We start from the raw sequence: 16,196 nt of genomic DNA on the forward strand, positions 1-16,196 counted from the left end.
TTACTGGCTGCTGCCCTTTTATGTGTGTAGCCCAAAGGTTCCCAAACTGTGTGCCGTGGCTCCCTGGGGTGCCTCGGGACACTTGCAGGGGTGCCCTGGGTTGGTGGTCCAGGACCAATTCAAATTATTCATGGTCAATATAATAGGCAAAACCAGTGCTGGTGGCTGCCAGTCATAAAATATGTGGCCAAACAGAAGCAAATCTTGTCCCTCACCACACAACTGACCCTAAGGATGACATATAAACGCAATCTACTTAATGCAATAAGACATTTTTGGCCTAGGGGTACCGTGAAAAAAATTCTGATATTCTAGGGTGCCATGATTCAAAATACTTTGGAAACCACTGTAGCCAATACTCAGTGGGTTGGGTAGAATATGTCTATATGACAGTCATAATGTTGACATAATGTAGACATGTTAGAATGTCGGCATATCATCCTTGGTGGCACAGTGCTGACTTGTGCTGGCGGCTGCCGCAGCTCCAGGAACATCTTCTGGGTCCTAGTGGTCATGTGAATGCTACTTCTTGGTCAGACCTCCAATACTTCGGTGTTCAGGTCAGTGGTTATTCTAGCGGCGAGCAAGCAGGGCCATTGCCCGAGTAGCTGCGGGCTGAGGGCGCAGCCGCAGGCACCCCGCTGGAAGCATTCATCTGCTCTCGTCCACTGCTATATTTTTTTCATCCATCCCAGGTTCACAGCTCTGCTGCTGGTGAGCTCTTTCCCTCCCACCTACCCAAAATGCCGATGCGCATGGCATTCTGAGGGCGGCTGCAGGGAGAGAAGATGGAGCAGCAGCAGCAACACAGCAGTAGACGTCAGGGCGTGTGGAACTACACGTAGCCACCAGCCCACAAGCACCAGGTGTACAGCCATGCAGATGGCCGTGTTTAAGGACCTCTGCTTTAGAGCCTAGCCCCCCTCCCCCCCACACAGTCTAACCCCAACGTCCCATGCACCTAACCCTAACTTCCCCTCACAGCTTAATCTACATGCAGCTTAACCCTTATCCAATTGTAAAGCGTAATGGAATTTGTATGCTATATAAGAAACTGTTAATAAAAGGGCCAGTGCAAGGTCTCTCTGCATCCTAGGCAAAGCTTCAGCCTAGCACCACCTAACCTGCAATTCCAACCCTCACCACCCCTTGGAGGGGATATGCAGGAGGGCACTAGGTTGGCTGGGGTGAATTGCATCATTATACATTCAGCATACAGAGACAAGGGACAACACTGAATGACTACTTAACATGAAAAATTATATTGTAAACAAAATTTTGTGACTTTGTTCTCAATATACTTTCACTTTCAAATTCTTGAGTGATGACCGTCCTTGCTGCCTATGTACAGGGCCGGCAACAGAAATCTTGGCGCCATGTACACTGATATCTCTGGGGGGCCCCCCACGCTTCACGCCCGACCACACATCCCTCCCCTGCATGTGCCAATAAGTGTATTGCCAAATATAAGACACTGTAATACAATACATTGAAAGATCCAGATCCACAAAAACTACATTTTAAAAGCCAGATCCAACGTAAAATACATTGAAGAGTCACATCCACATAATTTAAAAAAAAAAAAAGCCAGATCCACATAAAATACAGTGGTGGGGTCACTTATATGCATAATGCTCACAGAAGTGCCACTTACAGTATACACATAATTCCCAAAGTAGTGCTGCTTATACACATAATGCCGATGGTAGTAATGCCCACAGTATTGCTGCTCATACAAATAATGCCCATAGTAGTAGTGCCGCTTATACACATAATGCCCATAGTATTGCCGCTCATACCGATAATGTCCGCAGCGGTGCCACTCATACAGATAATGCCCACAGTGGTGGCACTCATACAGATAATGCCCACAGTGGTGGCGCTCATACAGATAATGCCTACAGTGGTGCTGCTCATACAGATAATGCCTGCAGTGGTGCCGCTCATACCGATAATGTCCGCAGTGGTGCCACTCATACAGATAATGCCCACAGTGGTGGCACTCATACAGATAATGCCCACAGTGGTGGCGCTCATACAGATAATGCCCACAGTGGTGCTGCTCATACAGATAATGCCTGCAGTGGTGCCGCTCATACAGATAATGCCCACAGTACAGCCACTTATACAGATAATGCCAGCAGTGGTGCCACTCATACAGATAATGCCCACAGTGTTGCAGCTTATACAGATAATGCCCACAGTCATGCCACTCATTCAGATAATGCCTGCAGTATTGCCGCTCATACAGATAAGGCCCGCAGTGGTGCAGCGCATACAGATAATGCCCGCAGTTGTGCTGCTTATACAGATAATGCCCACAGTGGTGCCGCTTATACAGATAATGCCCACAGTGGTGCCGCTTATATAGATAATACCCATAGTGGTGCCACTCCTACAGATAATGCCCACAGTGGTGCCGCTTATACAGATAATGCCCACAGTGGTGCTGCTCATACAGATAATGCCCACAGTGGTGCTGCTCATACAGATAATGCCCACAGTGGTGCCAATCATACAGATAATGCCCACAGCTGTCCCCCAGGCCCCCCAACCCCAGCAAAGTACACTTACCTGCTGTGGATGTCCGCAGGGCTCCTCACTCATGGCACTCAGCAGCCAGACAGTGAGTGTGGTATCTGGGAGAGGAGGAGCAAGGTCAGGAAAGCGGGGCGGCTCTGGGAGCTTGAGTGAGCTTCTGCACATGTGCAGAAACTATGATCGTGGCAGCTTCATATAAATCAGCCTAACCGCGGGGGTGGGGGGTGGGGGGGACCAGCCGCTAAGGGGAGCACGGGGCCCGACATGGCATCCCAACCTGTTCTGAAGTCCCTTCCAGGAGGGCGGGCATCACAAACCACTAAATAAATCTATTACTAGTGGCGCCGCACTGCCACAGCTGATGCATCCACGCTGACTGCCCCTCAGAACCTTGGGGTCCCTCACAACGTCAGGGGCCTGGTATGGGTGTCCCCTTTGGTATGTTAGGTATTGTATAGGATGGACTCTGAGGACAATTTCACATTTCTGCTGAGTGTCAGGAGGTGTATCAAGACTATGAGGAGCGGCTGTGGGGGCGCCCCTTGGGAGCCATAGTTACATCTGCCTCCTATGTGCTGTCACATGACTTGATGTTACACCTGTCAGCACAGAGGAAGCGCTGAGACACTAGGTGGTACAGCCTGATAGCGGCGGCTGCACTGGATTAGACCTGCAGCAGCAGCCAGTGCAGTGTAAAAGGAGGAGGCTGCATACAGAGACATCATTTACATTTTTGCTAGATAAATTCAGTGGCGCCCTCCAGAGGCTGGCGCCCCTAGGCAACCGCCTAAAGCTGCCTAATGGTAGAGCCGGCCCTGGTTAATAAGTAAATAATGTCAACATTCTGGTTATGTTGACATTTCACCTGTTGACATTTTAAGAATGTCGATGTTGCCTGTAGACATTTTAACAATGTTGACATCATTACTGCCGACACTGATGTTATTGAACTTTTGACTACATCCCATGGGGTGCACTGCAGTGAAACTATTTACTAAGCCTTAGATGGAGATTAAGTGGACGGAGATAAAGTACCAGCTAACCAGCTCTTACCTGTCATTTTGCAAACCCAGCCTGTGACATGGCAGTTAGGAGCTGATTGGCTGGTACTTTATCTCCAGTCACTTTATCTCCATCCAAGGCTTAGTAAATAGACCCCATAAGTAGCATTATGTTACACATTGATAGCTTTGGGCACCTCATAAACACTAGCACCACATACAATCACCTAGATTTGCCTAGCAATAGCAGTGACCCTGCTTAGACAATAAGGGTTAATTTTCATGCAATCAGTTGTTCTTTGTTTTTATGAAGACTCAGAATAGTTTTGTAACAAGACCCTTACTGTACTCCAGATATAATCTTTTTTAACCACTATGTAAGAAAGGTGGAAAAGCCATCAAGGAATGAATACTTTTTTGCCTGTTTTTTTTTTTTTTTTTTTTTATATTATAAGGCTGCACTAGGACCCTGCAACTTCCAGCTGCTCGCCCTGCTTTGGGATAAGTCCCACCTTTTCCTCCTCGCAATCTCTTTAGTTACCTAAATATAGTCCTTTTTTGTGGATCCATTTGCAAAAAAAAAATAGACAAGGTAAAGAAACCTTGTTCTGGAATAAAGTTTAAGAACCAGATTTAGGGAAGAATCAGATTTCTTTTCATTCTTTCTTTGCGGAAAAGTCACAGTCTCCTCCCCTTCTGAGATATCCTCAGCCAGCTAAAAAGTCAGCCTGAAGCCCCCCTTTCCACGTTAACAAAAATTCCTTTATAACCAGAGACTTGTCAGTCAATGAAAGAAGCGTACAAGAGAGGAAGTAGAAGTCCCAGGCTGCAGTGCACCAGTGTAACAGTTAATCTCCTGCAAATATGATTTTTAATAGTCTCGTAGTTTGGTTACAATTTTTAATCCTGTGTGTGTCCTCTGATTCCGGACCGTTGGAAGATGTGGTCATAGACCGATATGAAATCCCTAAAACCTGCCCGAGAGAAGTGCAAATGGGAGATTTTGTAAGATACCATTACAACGGAACTCTAAAGGATGGACAGAAGTTTGATGCCAGGTATTCTTCTCCGTTTGTTTCTTTCTGTTTTTTTTACGATAGATTCTCTTGTTTTTACGATAGATTTACAAAAATTTTCTTTGCACGTGTTTAATACACACCTTTTTATTGCATTAATTAAGGGATCATAGTAGTATAAACTCAGATTTACATTTACCAGGCATATTGCAGGGCTGGAATAATTGCTGGTAGTTGGGCCGGGGAGAGGAGAGAAAGAACTTCCCTAAAGGTAGTGGATATATAGATCAGCCACCCAATTGAGATGGTACCAGCATTTTGCTAGTATATTATTAAAATGTAAAATGCCTGAAAATAACTGAAAATGTTTAGTGGAATGGTGGGGCAAAGGGTTTGTGCTCCCCACTTAATTATATTTAGCGACATTAACAAGAGAGGGCATGCATTTATTTCGTGCATATCAAATTAGATTTTTATTTATAGTTCTTGTGTTCTGTCTTATTACTTTTTTATGTTTCATTATTTTTCTGCAAATGTGATAAAATGTATTGTGTGTTTACTGGAAACAATGTTGTTATATAACTGTGCTGGAAAAACAGCTACGTGGTAGAAAATCAGGAGGCTTTTTATTTATATCCTATATTTAACCTTTTATTTAGATTATAAGTACATCCATGCATAGACTATTCATTATGTCTGTATATGGCTTTTATTTACTGTATACTACGTGTTCATTCATTCCTGTAACTCTCTAAATAATCTGGTGCTCTGTAAAACATTAAATAAAAATAGTACAGGAAACTTCATGTTCTACACCTCGGGTAATGTATAATTGTGTCCAGTGACACAATCAAATGACCATATACTTTTTATAAAGAGTGCTAGATGGCCTTTGTTCCCAATTTTGCAGCAGACCCCTCAGCCCACCTCCAGAGCATGCTATAATGGCTTGATTCAGTTGCTGTGCACATAATAAATGGATGTAACAGTGTGCATCTGTATATAAGGAAGGCGTGCATGTGTATTGGGTGGGAGTCAGGCCCTCTATTTGTAGACGTGGCTGAGCCAAGCATTGCCTGCAGCACAGGAAGACTAAAGATGCTCTGTTTCTAAAGGGGTGGGTTTTTTTGGCTTTTTTTTTTTTTTTTTTTCTCTTTTTCTTTTTTCCTCTCGGAATAATTGTAATAAAATCCTATAGTTTTCTTGCTCTAAATTTATGTAGTTTTGTACATTTCTCTAAGATTTGTGCCAACGTGGGTTTAGGAACAATATATTTATTAGTATTAGATTAGTAGTATTATTAGTTGTTTATAAAGTGCATTTATATATTTTATTGTTTTTGTGGCTATTTGTATATAATATAACCAAGCAAATATGTGCTTGCATGTAGATAGATACAGAGATAGATATATATTTTGTTTTTTAATTTAAGACGAGCAATTTTAAAATTTGATTTATGTGAAAAGTGTAGTTGTAGTCACCTCTACCATCAAGAGTATAACTTATTTGAGAAAAATGTGAACGTACAGTAAAACATTCCTAGAAGAATATTTTGGGGCAAACCTTGTAGAGAGAGAAAGCATCACTCCGCTTCTACCTGACATTTTTGAAACCCCGCCTGTAACATGGCAGCTAGGAGCTGATTGGTTGGTGCTTTATCTCTCTCAAACACATTCCACCATTGAGTCTGCTAGTCTTAAGTTTTTTAATTGTCGCATGAATCAAATTATGTTTAAAAATGTCTGTCTTAAAAATATTATATAACCCACATGCATCTTATTAGTAGTGCAAAGAGCTAGTAGCCTCCTATATTTGGCAGTGTTGTCTAAAGGCCATACACATTACTGTAGGAAGTACAGGAAATGTGGAAAGAATAAGCTGTAAGGAGTAGTTTCATTAATTTTTAAAATGAATGTGGAAATTGCCCTGCTCCCTGAAAAATAATATATAGTTCTTTATTAGGGGTGGGGAGATTTAACAAGAATTCAGTCTACCATGCCATGACATGTGGGAGTCTTCATAAAATTTATGAGGACATCCCTTGTGGATCCCTTACCTTTTTATTTTATTTTATTTATTTATTTTTTATTTTTATTTTTTTGTCAAGCCACAAAAACTAGGCCAGGCACACATCAGAACCAGGGGTGGAACTACCATTTGTACAGTAGGTGCATTGCACTGGGGCCCGGGAGGGGGAAACATTAGACTATGTCGCTCACAGAGCGACATCGTCTAATGTGTATGGGCCTTAAGGGATCCACTGCTGGCCAGACCAGCAATGAGTTATGCCCTGGTCTCCCTACCCCGACCATTTTGAGCAATGAATGGCCCAGTGCAGAGAACAAGGGGGGTTATTCCAAGTTGATCGCAGCAGGAATTTTGTTAGCAGCTGGGCAAAACCATGTGCACTGCAGGGGAGGCAGATATAACATGTGCAGAGAGAGTTAGATTTGGGTGGGTTATTTTATTTCTGTGCAGGGTAAATACTGGCTGCTTTATTTTTACACTGCAATTTAGATTGCAGATTGAACACACCACACCTAAATCTAAAGGGCCCTACTCACTGGCCGACCCACCGCCGAGCTGCCCGACGGCGGATACGGCCGACGAGCGACCCGGCGGCTGGGGGGCGTAAAGTTTCTTCACTCCCCCTGTCACGCGGCTGCATTGAAGTGCAGGCAAATATGGACGAGATCGTCCATATTGGCCTGCATGCACAGCCGACGGGAGACCAGCGATGAACGAGCGCGGGGCCGCGCATCGTTCATCGCTGGAGTCTCCACACTGAAAGATATGAACGAGTTCTCGTTCATTTATGAACGAGATCGTTCATATCTTTCAAAAAATCGGCCAGTGTGTAGGGCCTATGACTCTCTCTGCACATGTTATATCTGCCTCCCCTGCAGTGCACATGGTTATGCCCAACTGCTAAAAACTTTCCTGCTGCAATCAACTTGGAATTACCCCCAATGTGTGCCCCACAGCGTGAGGGATCTGCCTCTTGCCTTAGGGAAGCAGGGCTAACCTTGTGTGTGCCAGACTTATAGGGGAGTCCTGCCACCTATCAGCGCTGATGATCACAGCCACATACTGCCTCTAATAAACCGAAAGATGTACATTATTATTATTATTTATTTATTTTTCACTGCTGTCTGTGAATTAAATGCAGCTCACAACCAGTGTAACTGGCACTATCGGAGTCTGCCTGATGTCAGTGCCAAACGGAGGAAAGCACAAGGGGCGGGGGGCCCTGTCAGGGACAGAGGGGAGGACTCTGTTTTCCTGCCCACACCAGGATACCTGCCCCCTATTATCTGCACTGTGCAGGACATTGTGCTTGTACCCCTGTCACCCAATGCCTCCTCCTGCATTCCGCTGTCACGCTCTGCTTCCTTTTGACTCTCTTGTTGTTACCCTCTGCCTCTTCCTACCACCCAATGCCTTGTGGCATATTGTGAACTTGGGTTATGGTGGGGGAAGCGGACGGGGGGGATGGGTAAAGTATATTTTTTCACCTGGGCCCACAACTCAGAAGTTCTGCCACTGATCAGAATGATGTGTCCCTGGCTTATTTGCTGGCATACATATTGCATCGTGCAATGTCAGTGGTACTATGGGATGATGTAACATGTTATGCTGCATTCAGCAGCATGGTATCATTAATGATATTTTCTGATTGACCATGCAGCTTGGCCAACCAGAAGATATTGTTAATGACCTGTGGGAGTGTTCAGTCACAGGTACACACTGCACAATTTTTTTCCGATTTGTCTGGAAATGACAAATTATGAAGATATTGTTGTAGTGTGTACTGGGCATTCCACATAGTGGACTCAGTTGGAATGTTCCTGCATCTGCCAGAACCCTGGGATTACACAAATTACTAACACTGATTCTGCCACCCTGATGCTTATTTCAGTGTCATGATGCAGCAATGTTTATATACCATGTACATGACCTGCATTGTCTTGTACACCTCGCGTTATGGAACACCAACTCAGTGGTAGGAGCCAGGTGCTGTACTATATAATAACATGCTGCAGCCCGACTCCTGTCACAGTGCAGAAGCCAGCACTGCAGATGCACCAGTCTCCGGGGGAAGCCAGCATCCCCCAGACCCACGATGTGCCAAAAATGGGGGGTCAGGGCGCGAAGCCATGCCCCCTGCCACAAAGCCACACCTCTTTTCACCCGCACTGAGTGTATATCAAGTAAGTGATGCCTCTGGGTGTCTATGTACAATATGCACATACCCTGAGGAAAAGGCCACAGGGCCTTGAAATGTTGGATATCATGGATTAAACTTCACTCTTTTTATAAAAGACTGGAGACAGGAGTGCCGCCTGGTCTATTGTACAAGGACACCTCTTTATATATGCATTTCTGAGAATGGCACTCCAGCTGTACTTATCTATTTGAACCAAGAGTGCTATTCTACATGCAAGAGTATGTATATAAGCCGCAAGCAATGAAGGCCTCCTGGAAAGGGTCACAGTAAACCAGCTCCCCCCGCCCTCCCAAGGCACACTTAGCAGCTCCCCCCACCCACCCCATGCATACTGGGCAGACCTACTGTAGCATTGACAATCCACAGTACAGACGCAGACAGCGCTCCCTAACTGCAGACAGTGCAGCTTAATTAAAATCTCCTGAGTCCGAGTGCTGCTGTTGGCTCCACCCCCAACTCAGAGTCTCTGCCCAATGCCTGACGTCTACCAGGTCCTTCGGTCCAGCTACAGGACACACTCGGCTGCTGCTGCACTCTGTGACCTGTTCTCTCCACACACTCAGCGGTGGCCGCGGCTTGAAGCTATTGTAGCACAATGACAAGCAGTCGGTCGGGCCGCTTGTCGTTGCTCAGTGGTGGTAGGCAGAGGGCCGAGAAGGATCAGTTCGTGGGCCGTATACAGCCTGCGGGACGTATCTTGCCCACCCCTATTCTGAAGGATGCTCCGGTGGTGCTGCAGCAGCAATCCTGGCCATAGGGTGCTGTTCAGGTACCCTGCTAGCCAGATGCAAGAAGCCAAAAACAAAGAGATTGGGGCAGAGAAACTGCCGCCCAGAGTCCTACACACTCCTAATTACAGCCCTGGTCTAGGATGCCTGTATTTAGCATAGATCCGAATAGACTAAAAGGGCCCATTTGTGATTTCTTATGGCCCATTAAAACCACTTAACTGGCATGGTCAGATTTCATGAAACTGCGCCGTCCCACCCTGTCCCCCCGTTTTTGATGAGGAGATCCGTTCTGCAGATGTGCATAATATAATCTTTAAATATTTTAAAAAATAAATTTTCAACTTTATTAAATAAATTGCATTTTAAAAAACAATGTTGTTATCGCTTTTGAATGGAATAACCGTCAGTTAAGTGGCCAAACATGTGGAAATGCTAATTTCTGCTTTTTTTTTTTTTTTTTTTTTTTTTTTGGAACTGGCCCATTCAATATTTGGGGCCTAAACTTCAAAAACTAAAAGTTTCAGAGTTTGCCAGCAGGAACCAATGTGGTGAGAAGGAGCGCCTAAAGAAGGATCCAATCGATTCCTTGGTGCCCCCCACCTCCCCTGCACTGTACTGTATGTCCTGCATAGGGACAGATCACTGTGATTTTCCCCCATTACACTTCTTACCTGTCCGCTGTATATCGGTGCAGCAGTGGTGGCACCTCTCCCATGTCAAGGTAAGAAGCAGCAGAAATAGGGGCACTACTTCTGAGTGCAGGAAGGGGAATACCACACACCGCCAAGACTTGGCTAGAAAGTAAATCGTACATATGGCCCTAAATCATATTGCCTGCTCTCCCATTCTAGGAGTAGACCAGCCTTCTGCATTGATGATGCAATTTGCTGTCAATCACATCATCATGGCCCTACAGGAAAATGCAGTGATGTTGGGTAGTAATAATTCATGTTGCCATGTCCCATACAGTTGCCCCTGGTACATTCCCAAGAAAAATCCCACAAAGTCGGCAATTATGCTCTACATTTGAATGTAAGCCCTCTCTCCCCCGCCCCTTAAACATTGGAACTGGGGTCATGTAATGCTTTCCAAACTGGACAACTAAGGAAGCCGATATCTGCCAATTTAGCCTAGGTGAACGAAGGCTTTTAGTGAAATAACAGTTTTATTTTGTGCAAAATGTTTTTTTAGTAGATTATATTGGAAAAAAAGCATAGTCATTCCATCACACTCAAAAGAACCGAATAGTAGCATATTCTATACATGTGCTGAGTGCTCCATTGTGTGTATCTCATTATCCGTTGCTTTACCTGATGTTTTGTTTGGTAAAACATGTATACAGCTCAAGTTCAGTCCTGCACTTAATTGCGAAAACAAACATTTGGGAATGTTACAAAAAGGTTTCAAAGAGTTTTCATCTATAATTTCAATTGAATGAATAAATTACACAGGATATTGGCTGTAAGGATTCTAATTTTGCCATTCACCCAAAAATTAAATATATAATAATACAGTGGGCTTGTACACAAGAATAGTGGTGCTCCACTATCCTGCCCCGTCCAAAAATCCCACATCCTTGTTGATGAGGCCTCTGACAGTGCCTCGCACCACTATGGTAGTTATGACTGCTTAATCTTGGCGGGTAAATCCTCAATGATACTGGAAGATACATTTCCAATATTTGTCCCCCTCAATTATATTCTAAGTTATTCAGATCTCTACCCACTCTTATGCTCTTAGAGCAGGAGCACCCCACCTAAATTAGGTCAGTTAGGCACGATCCCCTCCCAGTACTTACTGATCTGTAGATGCGCTCAGCAGGATTTCTGTCATGCCCAACTTTCAGTACATGCAGCCTGTGGTATGCAAGCGCCAGAACGGTACAGAACTAGTAAAATTCCTACTGTGCCTGATCACACCTGTATAGTAGTAAGTTTATATGAATTCACTCACTCAGACAGAATAAATCATAGCAAGTAAGAAGTAATCCGACACAACTGGCTGGTGATGACTGATGTTTGAGGGGAAGATGTACTATTCAGTGAAAAGGGTGGAGAAGTGAGCCAGTGGAGAAGTTGCATATGGCAACCAATCAGCTGCACTTTATAGTTTGCAAATTATAAATGTTACTTCAATGCTGATTGGTTGGGCAACTTCTCCACTGGCTCTTGCTGAAAAGTAGGTTTTAGATGTAATTTGTAATACTATCAATGTATTGTATTTTTATCCAGGAACAAGTATAGAAAGCATACACTCAAACACCACCTTCACCCACCCACCCTTGCGCCTGAATTTGCTCCTTTGTATGAGTGCTGCCTGAATAAAGCTACTTGTAATAGCAGCACAATGTGTTGATACATGCACAGAGCAGCAGTGAGTGACTGGGTCAGGGGGGAATTGGGGTGATCTCTTCCCCTGTTCTACCCTGTTGACTCATGGGCCCATATGTACTCTACATCCAACCAGCGATTCTGTGTGAAAATAAGAGCCACTATAAAAGCCTGTTGAGTGGTAGATTTTACAGCATCTCATACTTCAAACTCTGGGGCAGATGTGTTAACCTGGAGAAGGCATAAGGAAGTGATAAACCAGTGAAAAGTGCAAGGCGATAAAAGTATCAGCCAATATGCAAATTGATAGGAGCTGATTGGCTGATGCGTTTATCATCTTGCACTCTTCACTGGTTTATCACTTCCTTATGCCTTCTCCAGGTTTAATACATCTGCCCCTCTGTTCCTGATCAAGAGGATCTCTCCTCCCTCTCCCTCTCCCTCATAAATAGACTGGTAACATCGCATTGTGAAGAGTTGAAACGAAACGTAACATGGAGACAATGATGAAAGAATGCAATAGCTAGGAGTGGGGAGCGTGTAAGAACCTGGCTATAGTGTACAGCTTTACATCACCAGAACATGCCCAGGCCTGTAATACCCTACATGCAGTGCATTTAGACAGAATTATAATAAGAGAACCTCCTGTGTGACCTCCAGCTCATCCTATCCTCTAGGTTTTTCAACACAAATCACATCAGAAATGAGTAAAAATGCTAATGGAATGTACGTACTAGTCTGTCAGCTGAGGTGGAAGCAACGGACACTATACAGAGAAGGCCATAGTCTCAGTGATATTTACTTGATTGTCAATGAAAACCAAGGAATACATTTTACTGTATTATATGCTTCTATATAATCTGTAATCAAGCTGCTATAAAAGTGTGCGTGGAACTGGAGATATTTGACACTTTGTAGAAACTGGGACCATCTCTGACTATGATAATGTGAAGGTCATTTACCAACATGTATGCCTGCTTTCTCTCTTGGAATGTCTGTGAGAATCCCTGATTTTTAGGGAGTCCTCCAGGGAGATTAGGTCACCCTCCCTTATACTGATTAGTTTTCTTGTAAAGTGGGCAAGGTTTGATAACACCTTTCATGCCATCATGCCTTTTGCTGTAGCAGTGTGTAATTGGCATTATCTTGCAGTGCTAGCAAACGGCATTATTGCACAGAAGGGGGAGGATCCATGATGACATGACTTGTGTTATCAAGGCCTAGCACATGCACTGCTGTTCCGCAATCTCTCAGAGGGAAAGTCCAACGCATAGGCAACTGGTAGATGCTAGAATCAAGTGGGCTAAAGGACCTCTGACGTCAGGGGGAGGAGCTAGGCCAGTTCTGCTATCCATGCCACCAACTACTCCCTTTAGTAACCCGGTGTCAAGTGGAGAGGAGCCACCGTACCTGAAGCGTGGCGAGCGAAGCGAGCCTACGGGCGTTCATTTTGGGTACCCTCTTCAAGCATGGCTCCTCCCCTTTGTGACATCAGAGGTCCCTTCTCCAACTTGGTTTTAGAACTATCAATGCAATTACACTAAACTATAGCAGCCAATCAGACATTTTCTAACTTGCACTAAGCAAGTAAAAGCCATTTGTTGCTTGGTATTGTACAGGGTTGGACTGGCCCACAGGGGAACCCTGGGGCCCCACCGCCTCCTCTAGAGATCAGTTTTCACACTGTGCATTTGAATTGTACATTGTACTGTACATATGTCACCTTTATACTACACAGGGGACTATGGTGTATTTTCTATTTTGCATTGGTGCAATTAATCTGGCACATTATCATGCATGCAGCACCGTTTCTACTAGTGTATGTATGTATGTATGTATGTTCAATATCAAATGGAGTAAATAGAAGCGCCTAATAGTGTCGGTGAATAAAACCTGTGCAGTTATTAGAATAAATAACTTCGCTTCAAATACTTTCAGGCTGATGACATTTGGAAGCCGAACATGTAAAGAGAAAATAAAAGCAACATAGTGTGTACGGTTTTAAGACACAATATTTTACAGTGGTTTCAGAAATTAGGAATGTGGCTCATTCCAAAATATTAGGTAAGCAGAACTGATGATACTAAAAATATATAGAAGACGAAAGCTATAAAAGACAGCGTTTTCACAACAGCTTAAAAGCTAGGAATGTGGCTCATTCCAATCAATGTTAAGCAAACGTGATAAAAAATAACAATTTAATAGGCACAGTCCTGCCACGCTTAGAGGTAGCAAACGTACAAGACAATTAAAACGAATAGGCAGTTCATCTGTCCATAAATGCAGGTAGCACACGTACAGGATTCAGTAATAAGCTGTTTTTATCTGTCCGCATGTGGGGAGTCCAAGGGGTAAGTAGCAGGTCCCTGGCCCAACGCGTTTCATCCTATTAGGTGGACTTCATCAAGGGGATAGTCATTATGGGCACAAACAGGATATTTATAGTGCTAGTGAGAGGTCACATGTGAACATGTGGGTGTGACATCACTTCCTACACATAAAGACCAAAACCAGTGTTTAAAACAATGGGTGATTAGCAGAGGTGTTGTATATCAGGAGCAGAAATAGTTTATAGACAATCGAAATATAAAGATAAGAAATAGCAAAGGGTGAAAAACGGCGGTGGAACGCAAAAACGCGTCATTTCCGCCCACGATGGCTTTGGAACGCAAAATTACGTCTTTGGTCAAAATTATGGCTTTGGAACGCAAAATAAGCGTGGCAGGACTGTGCCTATTAAATTGTTATTTTTTTATCACGTTTGCGTAACATTGATTGGGATGAGCCACATTCCTAGCTTTTAAGATGTTGTGAAAACGCTGTCTTTTATAGCTTTCGTCTTCTATATATTTTTAGTATCATCAGTTCTGCTTACCTAATATTTTGGAATGAGCCACATTCCTAATTTCTGAAACCACTGTAAAATATTGTGTCTTAAAACCGTACACACTATGTTGCTTTTATTTTCTCTTTACATGTTCGGCTTCCAAATGTCATCAGCCTGAAAGTATTTGAAGCAAAGTTGTTATTTATTCTAATAACTGCACCTGACTGCACAGGTTTTATTCACCGACACTATTAGGCGCTTCTATTTACTCCATTTGTTCATATTTTATTTACATACTGTATAAAAGCTGCCACTCATGCATAGATGAGGTGTGTTGTGTAAAAAAAACCCATGCACTCTTTAATGTTTGGCCAAGCCTCTGTGGAGAGTGGCCACATTCTCTAAACATGTATTCATTCTGGTGTCCCTGTTCTTCTTGCAGTTATGACAGAGGGATTGCTGTTGCAGGATATGTAGGTGTGGGCCGTCTTATCACTGGTTTGGACAGAGGGATTCTGGGTATGTGTGTGAACGAGAGAAGAAAACTAGTTGTACCCCCACACCTGGGATATGGGAGCATAGGCGTGCGTAAGTACAGTCCATGGTAATCTGCAATGCAGTTTTTTTTTTTCATTGTACCTATTCCCTTCTGGTATTTAGCTTGTTTTATTCTAAAGATAGCAAATCTTGTATCTGACTACAAATGTTTTTTTATACAATATATTATGGCACATGCTAAATTTACATACACCTTTCCAGATTAAACTAAACAAGCTTTTTAATACTTCCCCTGACCTTCATTTTCTCCTTTCCAGCCGGCATGATCCCTGCAGATGCTACTCTCTACTTTGACATCATTTTGGTAGATGTGTGGAACAAGAAAGATGAGGTGCAGATCACCACTCTAGAGAAACCCAGCCAATGTAACAGGACGGTTGTGGACTCTGACTTTGTCAGATACCATTATAATGGCACGCTCTTGGATGGAACATACTTTGACTCAAGGTAATAGCCAATTTGATAGCCTTCATCTCTTAAAGTTCCATTTACCACCTTATAGCCTTGACTTTACATCTAAAGACTACATACGCTGCTCTAAAACGGTGTGTCTTGGTACACAAATGAAGATAATACTATGTAACTTTTTTGGTTTGCAAGTAGAAATGTGAGGGATTTTTAAATAACCATTTGTTTTATATTCTCATGTATGGGTCTGCATTCATTATTTCCATAATCAGTACAGCAATGTTTTTGTTATCGATTTCTGTTTACATCATCATCTCTAGCAATACATCTGCAAAAAGTTTAGGGGGGTATTCAATTGGGTCTGAAATTTTCAAAGCCATCAAATTCACTACCCCTGCGTATTCAATTGTGGGCCATTTTGTAAGGCATTTCCGATAGTGCCTTTTCACTTTTTTTATTTTTATTAAGCAAAAAAGCATTGGCAAAAACGGGCCGCGTTTTCGCAGGTGCAAAGACACATGGATTCGCTGATCCAGATGTTTTCTCTCCTGCTGAA

At 43.4% G+C, this 16,196-nt stretch overlaps 1 protein-coding gene across 1 annotated transcript in view; it reads left to right on the forward strand.

The window, feature by feature from the left end:
• Positions 1-4,170: 4,170 nt before the first annotated feature.
• Positions 4,171-16,196, forward strand: part of FKBP10 (FKBP prolyl isomerase 10) — a 37,276-nt gene continuing 25,250 nt past the window's right edge. Inside the window, exons 1-3 of the mRNA XM_063959839.1 lie at positions 4,171-4,600; positions 15,117-15,262; positions 15,490-15,679. Coding sequence (XP_063815909.1) covers positions 4,407-4,600; positions 15,117-15,262; positions 15,490-15,679 — 530 coding nt within the window. The 5' untranslated portion in view covers positions 4,171-4,406. The remainder of the gene's footprint in view (positions 4,601-15,116; positions 15,263-15,489; positions 15,680-16,196) is intronic.

The sequence above is a fragment of the Pseudophryne corroboree genome, chromosome 3 (assembly GCF_028390025.1).
Source record: "Pseudophryne corroboree isolate aPseCor3 chromosome 3, aPseCor3.hap2, whole genome shotgun sequence".
Classification (NCBI taxonomy): domain Eukaryota; kingdom Metazoa; phylum Chordata; class Amphibia; order Anura; family Myobatrachidae; genus Pseudophryne; species Pseudophryne corroboree.